The following is a 19,180-nucleotide window of genomic DNA, read 5'->3' as shown; positions in this document are numbered from 1 at the left end:
ACCACCATAACATGACCCCTACCCACCTCTCTACCTTTATCTCTATCTAAACTTCCCAGCTCATATACTTATACTCTAATAACACCTAACTGATGTTGTGGCCTTCCTCTCCCCCCACCCCACCACCACAGACACACACACACACACACACACACACACACACACACACACACTCACATTTGGATCTGCTGCTCCTACTACCTGAAAGGCTACACCACTACTAACACCCTCACCCCTACCCTCCATCCCCAGAGAGAGAGTCATTTAACTCTTACACAACCCTCAACACTCGGCTCACGAGTGATTTTCATCAGGAATCTCTCCCTGCTGCCTTTCTGTGCTGCCACAGCATCCTGGGCACATCCTCACTAAATCAATCTTACCGTTCTCTAAACCCCTTAAAGTCCAAACCCTTGCTTACTCATCTTAGCATCCTCAAGACTTAGTGTGAGGACTGGCAGAGAGCAGGTGTCCAGTATTTACTGAACTATGTCTGGGTGCTCACCATCTTGGGTATAGAATGTAGGAAGTACTAAGGAGGTTTCATGGGTTTCCCCAAACAGACTTGAGTGTCAGGAATCCCAAAGCATAAGGAAGTTGGAATGAGCTATGTCAACTGCCAAAAGAATGAGAACATAAGTCTGGAGGCAAAAAAAAGAAAGAAAGAAAGAAAGAAAGAAGATAAGGAAAAAAAAGGAAAGAAGGAAGGGAGAGAGGAAGGAAGAAAGGAAAGAAGGAAGGAAAGAATTTGTCAAAATGAAAGGATCTGAGAAGAAGTTTTAGGACTGAAACTTTGAAACACTCGTGTTACATGATTCCATAAGAATTTTCTTACTACTGTCCCAGTAGACCAGGAGCTGGGGTGGGGCGAGGAGGAAGAGAGGGAGTACCCGTTATTTGCCTAGGTCCCATTGGGAAGCACATGAGAGGCACTTGCCAGAAAGATAGTCATTTGTTTAATAGTTTCTATATATCTTCATATAACTACATATATGACTTCTATATAACTTCATATAACTACAGAGCTAATGTAATGCTGTCCACTTTGTAATACGGATTCTATTCCTCCCAAGTAATATTTTCATTGCCAATTCAAAATTCAAAATTAAAGAAGTCCCTTCAATACTGTTAAGAGAGCCAATTAAATCAGGTGGCCCAAACTGGATGGTGCATTCATTACCTTCGTGGTTAACTTAGTAGTACAAGAAATGTGACCTGTTCCATGAACATGAAAACATTCAGTTGGAGAATGGGAATTTCTGCTCTTGGTCCTAAGGATTCCTAGCTTTGGCCCAATTCTTGGTGAAGACAGAACAGGGCTCCTTATTTGAGGACAGTAGTGGAGCGGGATGGAGAAGAGGAGAGGAGAAAGTTGGGAGAAATAGAAGAAAGCTCATTATCCTGGTTATCAAGACCAGCCTCAGCTGTGCCACTAACTGTCCCTTGGCCTGTCTAGGGATCAACTTCCTCAATTTCAAAAATAAGGCAGATGGATTAGATGATATATATCCTTTTTGTAGATCAAATAACAGATCCCAATTGTATCCCTTCCATCTGTGATTCTAAATAGTTCCAGATGCCTAATCAGGGAAGTTACAAGCAGTTAACCAAGGAGACCCCCAGCCACCCCTCCCAGGGGACCGCACCCCCAGCCCCAACTGGGATTCTCCCTGCCCGCTGGCCTCGGGCTCCACCCCGCCCTCCGGCCCCTGCGCACACTGCCGGGAGGGCGGGGACGCGCCGCGCGCGCCCCAGGCCACGTGACCCGGAGCCGCGGGGCCGCGCGCGCGGGCCGCCATGGCGGCGTTGCAGACAGATTCCGGCTCGCGGCCTGCAGCGGGCGCCAGGTTTTTCTGCACCGCGGGCCGCGGCCTGGAGCCCTTCCTGATGAGGGAGGTGCAGGCGCGGCTGGCGGCCACGCAGGTGAGTCGGCCTCACTGCGCGCCCCGGCGGGAAGGAGGGAGGTTCTGCTCCCTCCGCGCCAGGGTCGGTGTAGACCCTGGAAAGCGACGCGAGTCCCCAACTCTCAAGCCCCGGACCCACCAAGGCGACGGTCCTGGGCCTCGGCGTTCTGACACATCCTTTAATTACTGCTGGAAAGAACCTCCAGTCGTTCTCCCCGCCACATCTATGACCGCATATCTCTCGTGTCTGTTTTTTTTTTAGGGGGGGGGGGGGGGTTAAGGCAAGTTATTTCCTAGATTCTTACAAAGAAGGTATAGGATAGTGCACGTAGTTAGAATGAGACCTGTCGGAGTTAGAAGCCTTTCTCCATCCTTTAAATACAAATACTATCTTCAGGTTCAATTACTTGACTCTTGCCAGTTTCCCGATCATGATTGTGTTTACTTCATAGGATTGTTGGGAGGATTATATGATACAGGGTACCTCAAGTACACCGTAAACACCGAGTAAATAGTAGCTACAAAAGTAATACAGTCTCGGAGGCCTCACAGTCCAACTTCTGGAGGAAGTTAACAGTTGGTGGTATCTATCTGTTCATTTCAATGAAATGAACAAGGTTTTAACCTTGAGTTTAGGTTCTTTAGAACATGCTGAACTGGTTTCTTGAAAGCAGAGGGAAAAGACGTAATAGAAACAGACTCCAGTAACTTGACGGGCTCTATATGACAGTGTGAATGATGTGTTTTTGGGAAAGGAAAACTTACTAAATGAAATTGACCACGCAACTCTAGCAACCCTTACAGCGTTGGAAGCCACAAAAGGATTTTCTGCAATGAGGGAGTTGGGGGCGTGGAGGATAGAGGGGGTCATGAAAAATGGCATCAGTCTTAGATTACCAGCCATTTGTGGTTTGGGTCACAGAACTTAATAGAATGCTGAATGTAGCTAATCTAAAAAAGCAACAATGTAAGAATTGCTGACATTGAGTATTTAATATGTGTCAGGCCCATGTTCTTAGGTCTTTACTCTGTATTCACCTGCTTAATTTTCACAACAACCCCATGAGGTAGGCTCTACATTTAACAGAAAAGGAAAATGAAGCACAGGTAAGTCCAATAAATTATTCAAGTCATGTAAAGTGGCAGACCTGGGATTCAAACCCAAGCTGTCTGTGAACTCAGGCATGAGTATATAATCATGTCCAACCCAGGCAGGCCAGTTCCTGCGTCCAGTTCCAGTTGATACTCTGCAGCTGTTACATCATGCTGCACTGATTAAAAAAAAAAAAAATGTTAACGTAGAGTTCTTAGTATGAAAAATAGAAGGCTTGACCCAACTGGAGTATGTCTAATTAGAAAAATTATCTTCTCTGCTTGTTCTCCATCTTCTCTAAAGACAAAATGAGATACAGGAGGACTAAGGGGTTCATCACAGCAAAAAAAATTCAGTAAATTATAGGGACAAACTTCTTGGCAATGAGAGGAATTAAATGCCAAGAGATTTAGGGATTTCCATATTTTGATTGTGTATGTTTTAAGGATAGGTATGCTGGGACATCTGGGCGGTTTAGTTAAGTGTCTGCCTTCAACTCAGGTCATGATCCCAGAGTCCTGGGATCGAGCCCCACATCGGGCTACCTGCTCAGTGGGGAGTCTGCTTCTCCCTCTGCCCCTCTCCCTGCTCCTTCTCTCTCTCTCTCTTGCTCACTCTCTCTCAAATAAATAAAAAATCTTAAAAAAAAAAAATAAGGATAGATATGCTTGGAAATGGGATCTGAACAAATAACCTCTGAAATTCCATCTAAGTTTCACTAATATAAACTCTCAAAGTTAAGGCAATCCTGAAAGCATAATGATAGCATCTAACATTTATAAAGCACTTAGAGTGTGTCAGACACTTTTATGTACATTGGATATGATTTAATCCTCAAAAGACTCCTATGTGATAGGTCATTTTCCCCTCCATTTTACAAAGAAATAAAGAGAAATGATGCTACATGGTGGAGCTGGGACTTGTATCTGAAGCTTTCTTGCTTTGAAGCCCATGTGCTTTACAACTACATTAAATTATGGTGGGAAACTGCCCAGAAGCATGTAGGTTATTTCTGTAACAGCATGGAAAAGAGTGTATGTAGACTTTAGAGGCCAAAGACATGTTCAAATGTTAATCTTCTTTTAATAGATTTTTTAATTTGGGCTAAATACTCAAATTTCTGAGCCTCACTTTTCCTTGGATATAAAATGGAGATGATAATACTTACTTTAAAGGATTAGAGCAGGGGCGCCTGGGTGGCTCAGTCTGTTAAATGTCTGCCTTCAGCTCAGGTCATGATCCCGGGGTCCTGGAATGGAGCCCCACATGGAGCCCCACATCAGGCTCCTTGCTCAGCGGGAAGCCAGCTTCTCCCTCTGCCACTCCCCCTGCTTGTGCTCTCTCTCTCTCTCAAATAAATAATCTTTTTTAAAAAGGATTAGAGCAATCCTTGAGATAAAGATTGATAGCATGTGTAACACAATGTCTTGCAATTAGTAGGTGATCAGTAAATGTTCCCAAAGAATGAGTTGCACAGGAATACTTAAAATCATTCATGCAGTAATAAGAGAGTCTGTTAGAAACTTCGGTTCGCTTCAAGAAAATGGATATTGTAAAATCTGAATTTACAAAACAAATTAATTTAGAAATGATTGTTTACTTTTACAAATGAATCACACCTTTCTCATCAGTGTTTCTCCAGTTTTAGTGAACATAAGAATCATGTAGGGAGCTTGCTGAAAATACATGTCCCTAGTTGCCACCCCCAAAAACTTTTCTTTCAGTAGGAATGTACATAAGCCCAATCGTTTGCATTTTAACTTGCAAACTCTTCCCCCCTCAGGTGACTGATTTAGGTGCTTCCTTCAACATGCAGCTCGCAATAGAAAGTGCCTTGTGTATTCTGTTTAGCTTTTTATCCTGGAGAATTTCAAACATACACAAAAGTAGAATAGTGTGGTGAATCTCACATACTCATCAACCGGCTGCAAGAACGATCCCATAGTGAATTCTGCTCCATTCCACCCATGTTATTTTGAAGCAAACTCAAGATACCACTTCATATGTGAATGTTTGCCTATATAGTAGTTGCCCTTATCCGTGGGAGATACGTTCCAGGACCCCCAGTGGATGCCTGAGAACATGGAGAGTACCAACCCTATATATACTGTCTTCTACTATATATACATACCCATAAGAAAGTTTAATTTATAAATTAGGCACAGTAAGAGATTAACAATAAATAAAATAGGACAATTATAAATATACTGTAATAAAAGTTATGTGAATGTGGTCTCTCACTCTCCCTCCCTCTCTCTCAAAATACCTTATTGTACTGTACTCACCCTTCTTGTGATGATGTGAGATGACAAAGTGATGAGCTGGAGTGAGGTGCGAGACCTTAGGCTACTGTTGCCTGACTTTCTGACGGGACTTCAGAAGGAGGATGGTGCTTCAGAACTGCGATTGACTTACGTGGCCTTACGCTGTTGACCTTACGTCAGAGCGGAGGTCATGTGCTTCCGGATCACGCGGTTGAGCGCGGCAAGTGCAGGAAGCGATACCACCGGTAACAGGGGACTGCTCTGTGTCTAGAATGAGAGGACTCTTACCGCATAGTATGTATCATATAATATAGAAGAGATAATACACGTAATGGCTCGTTTCAAAATACAAGCCACAATATCACATCTAAAAATAACTTGCCAAGTATCTAGTCAGTGTTCAAATTTCAACTTGTCTCATAAATGTCACTTTTGTTTTTAAGTTTGTGTATTTAAATGAGGATTCGGGGCACCCGGGTGGCTCAGTCCGATGAGCGTCTGCCTTCGGCTTGGGTCATGATCCCAGGGTGCTGGGATCAGACCCCACGTTGGGCTCCCCATTCAGCAGGGAGCCTGCTTCTCCCTCTCCCTCTGCCTGCCACTCTCCCTGCTTGTGCTCTTTCTGTCAAATAAATAAAATCTTAGAAAAAATAAAGAAAGAATGAATGAGGATTCAAATAAGGACCACACATTATGATTGGCTGATACTCTTTTAAGTCTTTCTAATTTTTCTAAGAAAAAAAAAATTCTCTTTTAATCTATAGATTTTCCCTTCACCTCTCTTTTTTCCCCCAGCAATTTATTATTTGTTAAAGAAGCAGGTTGTTTGTCCCATAGTCTAGAGCAAGGGTCGGCCAACTTTTCCTTTAAAGGTCCGGATAATAAATATGTTATGCTTTGTAGATCACATATATGGATCACTTTGTGGTTTCTGTTACACGTTCTTTGTTGTTATTGTTTGTTTTTACGTCCCTTTAAAAAGGTAAAGACCATTCTTAGCTCACCAGGCCTCATTTTCTAACCCCTAGTCTAGAGCTATGCTATCCAATAGGGCATGGTGGCTATTTTAATTAAAATTAAATTTTAAAAAATTCACTCTCAGGCACATTTCAAATGTTCAGAAGCCACATGTGCTAGTGGTGACCGCATTGGACAGCACAGGTTATAGAACATTTCATCATCACGGAAGTTGTTGGACAGCACTGCTAGAGTTTCCCCTGGTCTAGTAGATATTGCCAGTTGCATCTCCATGGTGTAGTTTAACATGTCCTCTCTGTTTCCTGTAAATTGGAATCTTGTAAGTTGTATCTAGAGTTTGGTCAGATTCAGGTTAGATTTCTTTTTTTCCTCCTGGTGGCGGGGCAAACTTCTTTATAGGTTCCTGGGTTTGTTTAAATATTTAATTTATATTGTATAATTATATATTTTTAGGTGTATAATATATTTTATATACATGCATAATATATATTTATTTTACCTGGACTACTTTAAAGAAATACATTGGGAAAAATTAAGCTTTACTTTATAACAATGTTTAATGTATTAAATACTGTTATTTATTATAACAATAAAAGCAAGAATACTTTTAAGATAAAATCAGTAAAATAGAGGTGTACCTAATTTTTCTAGCTAGCCAGAAAGGCCCTGTCAGTGGTTTAACTGGTCTTTATAAACCCACATAGCAAAGACTTTCAACTTGGGTCCTGAACCTGAATAAGCCAGTCAATTTTTAATTTTTTAGTGGGGTCTTGGTGATAGAGGGTAGTGGGGTAGATCTAACCAGATAACCAGATAATCAGGTTATTTCATAGTTATTTTATTTAATGGGGTAATTATATAAGGTTGATATCTTTTAAGATTCTCCACATTTCTTGTAGAGAAATTTCTTGAATTTTTTTAATTAAATAAAATATATTTTTTAATTCTTATAAAATATATCAAAAAAGCTCATGTACCACCTCAACTCTTCACTTAGCAATTTAAAATTAATTCTAAAACTAGGTGGCATCTGTAGAATTGGGAGAACTTTGATATCTCCCTATCTTCCTATGCATTTTTGCCTAGAGTTAAACTTTCAATTTTTGTGTTAGATTTGAATGACTGAATTCTAAAAGAAAGGCAAAAACGCTAACTGCTTAGATATGCTAGCTGATAACAGAACTGTTTTTACTTTAATAAAGACTGTTATTTCATCTTCAAAAGTGTTAGACATAAAACCAGCTGGTTTTAGACACTTGGTTATGATTTAATTCCAAATGGAAAAAACAGATTGTATATATAAATTTTCAAGTAACAACTATTTGGATGAAATATCCTAAAATGCCACATTTCTCTCCTAAGTATTGTAATTGAATATGATAAGTTACAAGCAATAAATTAAAGAAAAAGGTTAACACCAGCTTTAGAAGTTTTTGAACTTATAAGCACCAAAATTCATTCTCCCTCCTGCTTTAAGATATAATACGGTATCTTCACCAAAGGTAAACCATTATAGTGCTTCCACGATATATGATTATTTGATTTTCATAGTGACTGTTTTGCAATTTACTAAACTACTTCTGATTACACACATATTACTTGTAAAAGGAATGTAGGCCTCATGTTAATTTTGAAATAAAGAGAATAATGTTGCTTTTGGTTTTGAAAATGTATTTAGCATTTTAATGCCTCAAAACCTTCTTATAATTTGATTCCCCAAATAAATTAAGCCTTTAGTTCCTTTTAATTAAGTGGATTTTCAATCATGTTCTCTTTTTTTGTTGTTGTTCTTCCCACCTCCCCAAAATGATATTTTTAGAGGAAGTTCACTGTATAAAATGTTTCCCTTCATATTCAAATAAGTAAGAAAAGATAAGATCTTTGTACAATTAACAACTACAAATTAATATCTAGATCACTGACTAGGTTAAAATCACTGGTCTAAATGTTTGCATCAATTTGTTTATAGAACTTGAATCTTAAAACCATACATTTTCAGTAAAATATTTATTTCAATTGCCCCCCATAATCTTGGTAAGGTATTTCATGTCTTCTAGCTTGTTTTGTGATGGCTTTAATATCAGCTATATTTTTATGTCAGGTAACATAAAATCTAAACTTTTAAAAGTTACTTTTTAAAACTTTGTTCTCAAGATCTAAGCATTTTGAGGTATATATTTAGTTTTGACTTTTGTGGAAAAATGTCACTTTTGTAATGAGAAAGAAGTAAATTCTAGAAACTAGAAGTTCTTATTTTTGTTACTTCCTTATCGCCTTAAATGTTGATTCTTAAACATTCTTCTCATTCCCTACTTTCTCAAGCTATCTTGGTCAGCTGCACTTTCCAGTACCCAAGCTGTTTGGGTTTTATTTAATTTGTTTTTCCAGCTTTATTGAGATATAGTTGACATATACTATTGTATAAGTTTAAGATGTGCAACATGTTGATTTGATAAATTTCATATTGCAAATGATTAATACCATAGCATTAGCTAACACCTCCATCCAGTCACATAACTACCATTACTTTTTTGTGGTAAGAACATTTAAAATCTAATAGCAACTTTCAATTATATAATATAGTATTATTAGCTATAATCACCATGCTGTACATTAGGTCCCCAAAACTTGTTAATCTTATAATGAAGTGCTTGGGTTTTACGTGATGTCAATCTAGGGCTTCCTCAGCAGTGATTCTTCTTCATCAAGCTAGAATGGTAACCCAAGAAATTACCATCCCAAAAACTTAATTAGACCATATCAGATCAAGAGTACAAAAATACTTGGAATTCAAGTTCCCATTGGATGGCAACTGCCTAAACACGTGGGATACTCCAAATTCCCCATTACCTCAGTTCTAGGAGATAACTTAGAACCATCCCAGTCAGCCGATGGCCACCACTAAAAGGAAAATTTTAAGACAATCCACATCCATCCTGAGCTTGAGAGAATTGGGTTAATCCCAAAAGTTTTAGAGGAGTCCATTGGTATTGAACACCATTTGCCATACCTCACCAGACTCTCTATTGCCAGTGCACTTTTTTATTTTCCTTTCTTCTCTGGTTTTTACAACATATCCATCCTGTCTCCAAAGCCTCTTTCTGTGTGATGCATATTTCTTGTTGTTGTCCCTTTTCTAATTCCACAACCAAGCGTCTCATTATTTCTACCTCAGTAATCTCCTTCTTCCTCCAGCATCACAATCTACACTTAGTACTTTATGCCTCTTCTAAAGTAATTTTTTCTGCTAGCTAGTTCAGTGCTGTCACGGCTTTCATCAAAAGTCTATAATGGTTGACCATTACCATCTGGGGTACTCAGATTTTCATGACCATTTATCAGGCTGGCCTGAGCTACACCATCCATCCACCTGACACTATCAGTCAGCATAACACAGCAAATTTTGCCATGCTGACTTACAGTTTACTTCAGCCAGGCTGTCACTCCCACCTCTGCATCTTGCCCTTTCTTCTGTCAGAATCTCTCTTCCCAAATCTTACCGGGTTCTTTCCTGAGACTTTTACTAATGATGGTTCCCTATTCAGTGCTACTTTTGTATCTTGTACCTACAGCTTATCAATGCATTTATTATATTAACTTTTTTTGTTTTCATTTGGGTTTAATTCAAGATATTTTCTTATAAATTTTACATTCTTATTTGTATGTCGGTATATAGGTATTAAATTATCATTCATCTTTAGGACATATGCTGGATGCTTCCTGGTAGACCACGAGGTAGGTGTTTAATAAATGCCTACTAATGATGTTAACCTTGGGCTAGTCACCCGATTTGTCCTAGGAATGTGTGTGCGCGCGCGTGCACACACACACACACACACACACACACACTTTACAAAAGGTACCATGACATAGATTATGATCTTGGTCACTGTGTGACTTCATACAAGTTATTTAACCTATCTAAGCCTCAGTTTCATAATCTAAGAAATGGGGGTGATAAAATCTACCTTAGAAGGTTGTTTCTGTTTTTTTTTTTTTTATATATATTTTATTTATTTATTTGACAGAGAGAGACACAGCGAGAGAGGAAACACAAGCAGGGGGAGTGGGAGAGGGAGAAGCAGGCTTCCCACGGAGCAGGGAGCCCGATGCGGGGCTCGATCCCAGGACCCTGGGATCATGACCGGAGCCGAAGGCTGACGCTTAACAACTGAGCCACCCAGGCGCCCCTTTATTTATTTATTTGTTTGTTTGTTTGTTTAGAAGGTTGTTATAAGGATGAGAGGGAAAATGTATTCCGAGTGCCTAGGACAGTGTCTGACAAATAGTACATATTTTAGAAATGGTTGTTTTTATTGTCAGGCTAGACACTGTGTTTTAATTCATTAAGAGGGGAAAAGGGAAATGATTCTTACTCTGACACAGGACTACATTAATCTTTTCTGTCTCTAGGTTGAATATATTTCAGGAAAAGTTTTCTTCACCACCTGTTCTGACTTAAATATGCTGAAAAAATTAAAATCTGCAGAAAGATTATTTTTGCTGATTAAAAAGCAGTTTCCACTTAATGTTTCTTCTGTAAGTAAAGGTATGTAGATGCCTGTTGCTTTTACCCCCATGATATATTGTACTCCAAAGTTTTTTGCTTGATAATTAATTTGTACCCATTTCACATTTTTAAGATTCATTCATACCTATGGGGTCATTAATTATGTATTTTTCCATATTTCCTGAATATTATCACCATATTAATCATATTATCAGCTAATGTTGTCTCTTTGCAATCTGCTGCCTATTTTCTGAGCCTTAGTGTCCTAAGTCACATTTCTTCCATTTTAATTATGTTCAGACACCTTATGTAGAGATACATATGGTCAGATGCATTTATTTAGACCCAGGAGCATGTCATAACCCAGAATGCATGGTTTTATAAGTTGATCAAAACTGTCACTTTGTACATTTTAACTAATGAATTATATAATTGGAAAAAATACTATAATAAAATCTCCTGCTTAGGGGACCTTAAATTTAAGGTTTTGAATAAATTTATACCCATTTATAAAGCATTACAGTTAAAGGGGGCTTAAGAGATTCCCTTTCCACTTTCTAATTTTATTTATTTATTTTTTTAAAGATTTTATTTATTTATTTGACAGACACAGCGAGAGAGGGAACACAAGCAGGGGGAGTGGGAGAGGGAGAAGCAGGCCTCCCACTGAGCAGGGAGCCAGATGCGGGGCTCGATCCCAGGACCCTGAGATCATGACCTGAGCTGAAGGCAGACGCTTAACGACTGAGCCACCCAGGCACCCCTCCACTTTCTAATTTTATAAATATGCTACTAAAATAATTTAAGGATCTTAATAGAAGCAAGGGTCAGATACTGCTAGACTAGACATTGCCTTAAACTTCATTTTAATTTCTAAGATCATGTAATATTATGGTCTATACTAAACTGTGTCAATAAAGATACAAATGGCAAGAAGTCAAAACAGGTCAGAAAAGTTATTAGAAAGCAAATCCTAAGGTGTTATACCATGGGGTCAATATAATTTCATCCCAAAATTCCACACATTCTCATCTTTAGAGAATACAGTAATTACTCTTGGGTCACCTTGATGAACTTTGTTCATCAAAAAAAGATTACATTATATTGAGCATGCTGGCAGTCCCTAAGTTATGAATGGGTTGTGTATCTGAAGTATTACTTTATGAAAACTCATTTTATGATGTACGCTAATATTGTATGGTCTAAGATAGTTTCAATATTCATTTGCTCTGTTTCTGAGCTCTGTTTTGCAGTTTATTCTGTTTTTTTTTTAACTTAGTTTTTATAGGCAAGATCAGCATTATTTCAAAAATCAATACATACTCTAGGTGTATGCATATATTGAAGGTATAGATATATATTTTCATAGGACAAATGATCTTGCTAAAATATATGATAATTCTATAGAAATTTTAAAACAGTTTTGATGTTAAGTATGGAATATAAGAATGAACTTTATTTTGCACAATATTCTTATGTTAAATTATATAAATTCCAGGTGAAGGTGAACTCACTATTCATGTAGCAGTTTAGTAAAACTTATTTTAAAGAAATAAAGGTAATGGAATTTAGGGGTGATGAATGTAATAGACTGTCTTTAAGGCTTTGGTATAGGATAAACTGAGATCTTATTTATTTAGGAAAAATATTTAATGAAATGCAAAGACTTGTAAATGATGATCCAGAAAGTTGGTTGAGTGCCATTTCAATTTGGAAAAATCTTCTTGAACTTGATGCAAAAAAGGACAAACTTTCTCAAAGAGATGCTAACCCACTAAAGAGAAAAGTAGAAGAAAATGACATCACCAATCCTAAGAAATTAAAAACAGAGCAATTGCAAGAGCTACAAGAGAGCAGGGAATGCCAACTGGAAAAGCAAATGGAAGAAGAAACAGTGGAGCAAGGAGATTTTCTCACTAGCAGAGAAAAACCTCCAGAAGCATTTCAGAACGATGTAGTGAAAGCAGCTGATACCCCAGACCGGAAGGACTTGACGTTCCGAGTTTCTTGTCGCTGCAGTGGCGCTCTTGCAAAGACCTTTACTGCACAGGTATGCCTCCCTCCCAGGGTGAAGTTCCGCTTTCTGAAAGAATTAACCACTCTTTAGATTTAAAATGAGATGACAGCCTTTCACAGAATAGATAACTTGGCTAGGCAGATAACCAGGCCTAATTTCATATAATTAAATCTCTTTAAAAATGCATTTTCCTTTTTCAATTTACCTTAGATGCTTAAGAGTAATGGCATGCCATTCCATGTAATGACCTCCTTTTTTTACTTTCTCCCTCAAAGTTTCCTTAAACTCATAGATATTCTTTACATTTGGAAATCCTAATATTATTGTCCTAAGCTTTTTGGGTTTCTCTTCAGTTCTGGTTGCTCTACACTACGCCTTGCATGTATGATTGTCACCGGGACCCAGACTGCAAAGACACGAATGCACTCAAAGTCTCAACTATCTAGGGGAGAGTGAACACCACAGTGTCCTTCAAAACACTTCATCACTTGGCCCTTACAAAGTTCAGTGATATAAGAGCACAGATCTGGGTCCTTTGGTCAGCCTTAAAATCAGACCCTAAAGATTGAGTCTAATGCTATTGTTCTGGTAATTTGTAAACACATAGGATTGTCGTAGCTCAAATAGTTCATCTTTAACCTTGCATCTGTTTCCTAAAACCCACAATGATCATTTTTGTCGATTCATGATCTGGTTATTACAAGAATAGAGATTACACATGAGTAGACATCAATGCCATAGGATATGTTGGGGATGGAAGAGGTAAAATGCAGCCTTCTTGCCTTCAACAGAAAATGCTTTCGTGTCATATTTTAATATTGTAACCCTAAATTACCATCAGGTAGTCTGACTCATACTCTTAGTTTTTGCTTACATTTAAATGTAAAATTTTCATTTTTAGTATTTTCTATAACTCTCTGCTTTTTCAGGAAGTAGGAAGAGTAATTGGAATTGCTCTTATGAAACAGTATGGATGGAAAGCAGATTTGAGGAATCCAAATTTAGAGGTACTGAATGTTTGTTTTATTTTATATGCCTGTAACCTAATTGTTTAAAGACAAGGTCAACTATCTGTACTGTACTTCTCAGTTTTGCTTTAGAGTTTTTTAAAAAGCATGTCTCTATGGATCCAGCAGTCTGTTTTCTCTTTAGCAGTAGAATAGTACAGATAATTTTACTAGTACTTTTCACTTTGAAAATGTCTTATCCAAATAAGATGTTTTGGGATGGAATTGTTTCGTCACAGTTGAATTTTTAAAAATTTATTATAAGGTTGCAGAGATGCTGTCTGCAATCACTATAATACATAACAATCACTAAAATAAAAAATTCTAGCTAATGTTAAAAAAAAAGAAAATCAATAGTATTTTAATAGTGACTTTGTTAGGACTCTGAGATTATGTTTTTCTTTTTTTTCTCTATTTTCAAAATTAATTTAATGAGGTTACATGAGATTTTTCGTTGAAACAAAGTAAAACACTTATATGAGGAAACCAATGCTAGCTATAAAAAATATTCTTCACAGGGCGCCTGAGTGGCTCAGTCAGTTAAGGGTCCAACTCTTAATTTCTGCTCAGGTCATGATCTCAGGGTCCTCTGTGCTCAGCAGGAGTCGGCTTGAGATTCTTTCCTTCTGCCCCTCCCCCCGCTCATGTGGTTCTCTCTCTCTCTGTCAAATAAATAAATCGTGTGTGTGTGTGTGTGTATATATATATATATGTGTGTGTGTGTATATGTATGTATTCTTCACTTTTTTAAAAATAATTTGATAAATTTTTTTTTAAAAGATTTTATTTATTTGACAGAGAGACAGTGAGAGAGGGAACACAAGCAGGGGGACAGGGAGAGGGAGAAGCAGGCTTCCCACCGAGCAGGGAGCCCTATATGGGGCTCGATCCCAGGACCCTGGGATCATGACCTGAGCTGAAGGCAGACGCTTAACGACTGAGCCACCCAGGCTTCCCCCAAATTTATTTTTTTTCTAGAGAGAGAGAGCACACACACGTGTGTGCCCATGAGTTGGGGGGAGGGGCAGAGGGAGAGGGAGAAGCAGGCTCTTCACTGAGCAGGGAGTCCGATGCGGGGCTCGATCCCAGGACCCTGGGATCATGACCTGAGTCGAAGGCAGACGCTCAACCGACTGAGCCACCCAGGCACCCCCATCTGATAAATTTGACAGGTAGTTTAGTCATTTTCATGATTCATTGACTCATAAATTTATTCTTCTATAGCTTTGAATGGAGTAATAGCTGGCCATATCAGAACATTTTGTGTTTTTATTTTTCAGTGTTTTCATTTGATATTTTCACTTTTACAAAGTAATGCCTGATGTATGTTCTTCACTACTGTCATGAAAAATATTTTGGGGGGCCTGGGTGGCTCAGATGGTTAAGCCTCTGCCTTCAGCTCAGGTCATGATCTCCAGGTCCTGGGATCCAGCCCTGGGTAGGGCTCCCAGCTCAGCCAGGAGTCTGCTTCTCCCTCTCCCTCTGCCTCTCCCCCAGCTTGTGCTCTCTCTGTCTCTCTCTCTCTCTCAAATGAATAAATAAAATCTTAAAAAAAAAAAAGGAAAAAGAAAAATATTTTGACCTCAAGAATGTTTTGACATGAGGGTGTCCTCCTTCCATCTCTCCTTTCCAGTTCTCTCATCTTGTGCTCTGCTGGTTCCCATCTCCCCATGTCCCCTTGGCCCCATCTCACTGCCTCAAAATTACACTTTTCTCATAGCTTAGTGCCTAAATAAGTATAGCTAATTTAATTCCTATCAGCCATTTAGTGTAATTAATAATAGCTATTAACATAATTGTCAACAGTAAAATCACACAGTAAAATTTGTGACCAAAATTAACAGAAGAATCAAACCTTAAAACAAATTTTGTTCAGCAAAATTAAGAGAAAAAATTTTATAGTGGGAGAAGCTAGTCTTAATAACATTTGATATACAAAAATATCAGTGTATCGGGGCACCTGGGTGGCTCAGATGGTTGGGTGTCTGTCTTCAGCTCAGGTCATGATCTCCAGGTCCTGGGATCAAGCCCCGCATCAGGCTCCCGGCTCAGCGGGGAGTCTGCTTCTCCCTCTCCCTCTGCCTCACCCGCTGCTCACACTCTCTCTGTATCTCTCTGTCTCAAATGAATAAATAAAATCTTAAAAAATATCAGTGTATCTTCTCTTGAGTATCGATTTTAAATAGAAAAGAATCCTAATACTTTTGCTAAAATGAATAATCCAAAACATTGGAAAGTTTAGCTTTGATGATCAAGGATTTAAATTGACTAAATGGAGTTCATTCCAGATCATTCTTTTCTTAATAAAAATTTGTCAATATTGGAGTAATTCTGATTAAACTATACAATGAAAATAACCTTGGGGTCAAAGTATTAGGGATCAAATGCTCTTGAGGTCAAACAGCAGAGTCAGAATATTCCATAAACCTCATCAGACTATGAAAGTAAGATTCTAACTTTTAAAATTTAATTGAGCTACTAGTTATAACTTGAGACATTTAAATCCTCTTTATGGCCCAACAGAAGAAGGGTAGTAGAAAGGAAGAAGCTCACCTACGGATAGTAGAGAGAGAAAAGGTCACCCTTGCTATGATATCTTTGGCCTGAAGAAAATTTTGTTACCCTGGAAATGTAGCCTGTGATGGTCCTGTGTGACCTCAAGTCTTATTTGAAGTAGAATTAAGGTGGGTTCAGGAAGTCTTCTCTAACCCACAATGCCAAAGAGTCTGATCCAGTTATGATAATTCAGAGAATCTCTGGGAAGAAAGAACTCAAGATCTCTTCAGAACATGAGTGTCCATATACCTTGTATACCGAATTATCCTCAGAATCTTTCTATGGAATGTACTAAAAATTTACTTTGTCTCTGCTCAAGAAAAAAATATTATGGAACATCTTTCCATATATGATAAACAAGGCCTTAGATTTTTTTATTAAAATATAGATTATGTAAAAAATAAAAAACAAAGTAAATTTAAAAATAAAACATAGTTTCAAAATGGAAGTTTTTAAATTGTCAGTGCATTTGGTAATGCATTTCCTGTTCTGTTCTAACTTCTCTATTTGTTCTTTCAGATCTTCATACATCTAAATGACATTTACTCTGTGGTGGGAATCCCTGTGTTCAGGTAGATATTGTTCTCTAAGTTTCATGTTTGTCCCTTAGAGTTTGTAAAAGTAAGAACTTTATGTTCTTATTTATAATATGAAACATCGATATAACAGAGGGGGCTAAAGGCAAAGCATTTGAGTTCTTTACTTGAGCCAGTGTTTTCTTGGTGCTTAATGCTTATGATTTAATCTGGCCAGTTAGAGCTATAAAAGATTTGATTACAATCATTCACTGATTGTGATTCATACTGAAAATTATATCTAATTATTTCTATTATTAAATGATTTTCACAGGCCCTTAGTCTGTTGGCATCTGAAGTTTTTATTGAAATAGAAAATACAGCACAGTTCTTAAAATTCACATTTGAACATTCTACAAATTTTATTGCCATTATTCTTTTATTGTGGGAGAGTATTTTCAGTTTTTAAAATCTACTTCAGGTATCTCTCTAATCTTGCAGGGTACTATATGATAATAAATGCAAATGGTTCATTTCCTTATTCCAAAATATTTGTTGAATACTTATCATATAACAGGTACTTTCCTGGATGCTCTGGGAAGAATGAGCTAGTTGGATGAAAATAGTGATTTCCAGTTCCTTGGAAGCATGTAAATATTGTTGGCATCTTCAAAACATTTTATATGCACATCCCTGTTTACATAGTATAATGTGATTTAGATACCCTTTTTCTAGATTCTAGGCATGGAATATTTTTAAAGATTATAAAAATTCAATAGGAATACCCCATTAGCTCTAAGCTCACATTTAGGCATCTGTAAGCCAGGATGTAAAAAAGAATGCTTAAGATTATTGTAATAGATTTTCTCAAGCTTTCTTGTTCATTGCATTAGAAAGATAGAAATAATATTTTGAAAACTTCTATCAAATCTGGAAACACTGATAATGAAAGTGATGAGGTAGAGGATAAAGAATGAAGTGATACATAATGGAGGCCAGTGAACTCATTTGGGAGATGTCTGCTTCAGCTCTTCGTTCCATAAATTATTTTAGACAATGCAATGTCATGCTTCATTTCATCTTTTGAGAAAGATGCAAATGAGCAAAAAACAAATTTACAAAAGCGATTTTTTTCTAGAAAGCAGATTTCAAGAGTTAGCATCCATTCAGCCCTACTTCCCATAGTACATCCATATCACAGAACAGTGTGTTCCTCTTGATGACTCCAGATCAGCAAGAAAAATTCCCATATATTCCATATGGGAAGGCAGGAAAGTATATTAACATTTGAAAAAGATTTTTTCTACCTATGTGATTAGATTTTTATAAGTCAAACACTTAAGAGTTTAAATTTCAGTTGTCCAACAAATTTACCTTTTTTTTTTTTTTAAGATTTTATTTATTTGAGAGAGAGAGAATACAAGTGGGCAGAGGGACAGGGAGAAGCAGGCTCCCTGCTGAGCAAGGAGCCCAGTGACAAAGGGCTCGATCCCAGGACCCCAGGACCATGACCTGAGCCACAGGCAGGTGCTTAACTGACTGAGCCACCCAGGCGCCCCACAAATTTACCTTTCTGAAATACCACACTGGCTGGTTAGACAAGGTGCCGATTGGATAAGGTATTTTTGTAATAAGGTTAAAATATTCTGTAACTTAGCAGATACTTAGCTGTATGTTAGATGAATATGTTAAGGTGAGTCACAGATGTGAACAGGTTAATCATTTTTATTTATATCCTGATCTTCTTTACCATACAGTAATACTGGGGTTACCATCAGGTTCTTTTCTTTGTAGGGTTCCTTTAGCCAGCAGATCTTACATCAAGACAGCAGGCCTGAGATCTACCATAGCATGGGCAATGGCCTCTCTCGCTGAAATTAAGGTAAGGAAAATGTTTGCATTCTTTTTAATAGCAAGGTCCTTTGCATAATCAACTGATTGGTGGACATCTTGGTTGCTTGCTTTCTTTTCATTTCTTTTTGTTTCTCTTTTTTTCCTATCCTTTTCTTTCTCTTTCTGTTGCCCTTACATTTATGAACTGCTACAGTGATATGGTTTTATATATTGTTGAACTTCTGAGAATATTTTGGCTATGAAAAAGCTGAGTCCAAAGATAGCTACATTTTTATCATTTCTAATCTTTTATGTCACAATCAGATGGCCTATAAAACCTCTACATAAATTTTAAGTTTTCTCTGTGACCAAGATCTGGATTAATTTTTGCAAGTGTTCTGTGGACATAAGAAGATCATTTTATTTTTTAGTCAAGGAATGTCTGCTACATTACTGTTTTACTATCTGCATAATTCTGAAAGAGGTATTTCAAAATCTCATTA

General features: G+C 37.7%; 1 protein-coding gene across 3 annotated transcripts in view; it reads left to right on the top strand.

Annotated features, from left to right (window-relative positions):
• Positions 1-1,778: 1,778 nt before the first annotated feature.
• Positions 1,779-19,180, top strand: part of THUMPD2 (THUMP domain containing 2) — a 38,715-nt gene continuing 21,313 nt past the window's right edge. For 2 of the 3 annotated variants that reach the window (XM_032410361.1, XM_032410363.1), the window contains exons 1-6: positions 1,779-1,923; positions 10,653-10,788; positions 12,390-12,799; positions 13,696-13,773; positions 16,849-16,901; positions 18,639-18,726. In XM_032410361.1, the coding sequence (XP_032266252.1) occupies positions 1,798-1,923; positions 10,653-10,788; positions 12,390-12,799; positions 13,696-13,773; positions 16,849-16,901; positions 18,639-18,726 (891 nt within the window). In that variant the 5' untranslated portion in view covers positions 1,779-1,797. The remainder of the gene's footprint in view (positions 1,924-10,652; positions 10,789-12,389; positions 12,800-13,695; positions 13,774-16,848; positions 16,902-18,638; positions 18,727-19,180) is intronic. The other variant, XM_032410362.1, reaches the window with a different exon arrangement.

This window comes from Phoca vitulina, unplaced genomic scaffold (genome assembly GCF_004348235.1).
Source record: "Phoca vitulina isolate PV1807 unplaced genomic scaffold, GSC_HSeal_1.0 scaffold12, whole genome shotgun sequence".
NCBI lineage: Eukaryota > Metazoa > Chordata > Mammalia > Carnivora > Phocidae > Phoca > Phoca vitulina.
Note: the sequence above shows the minus strand (reverse complement) of the source record. Positions and strands in the feature narration are given on the sequence as shown.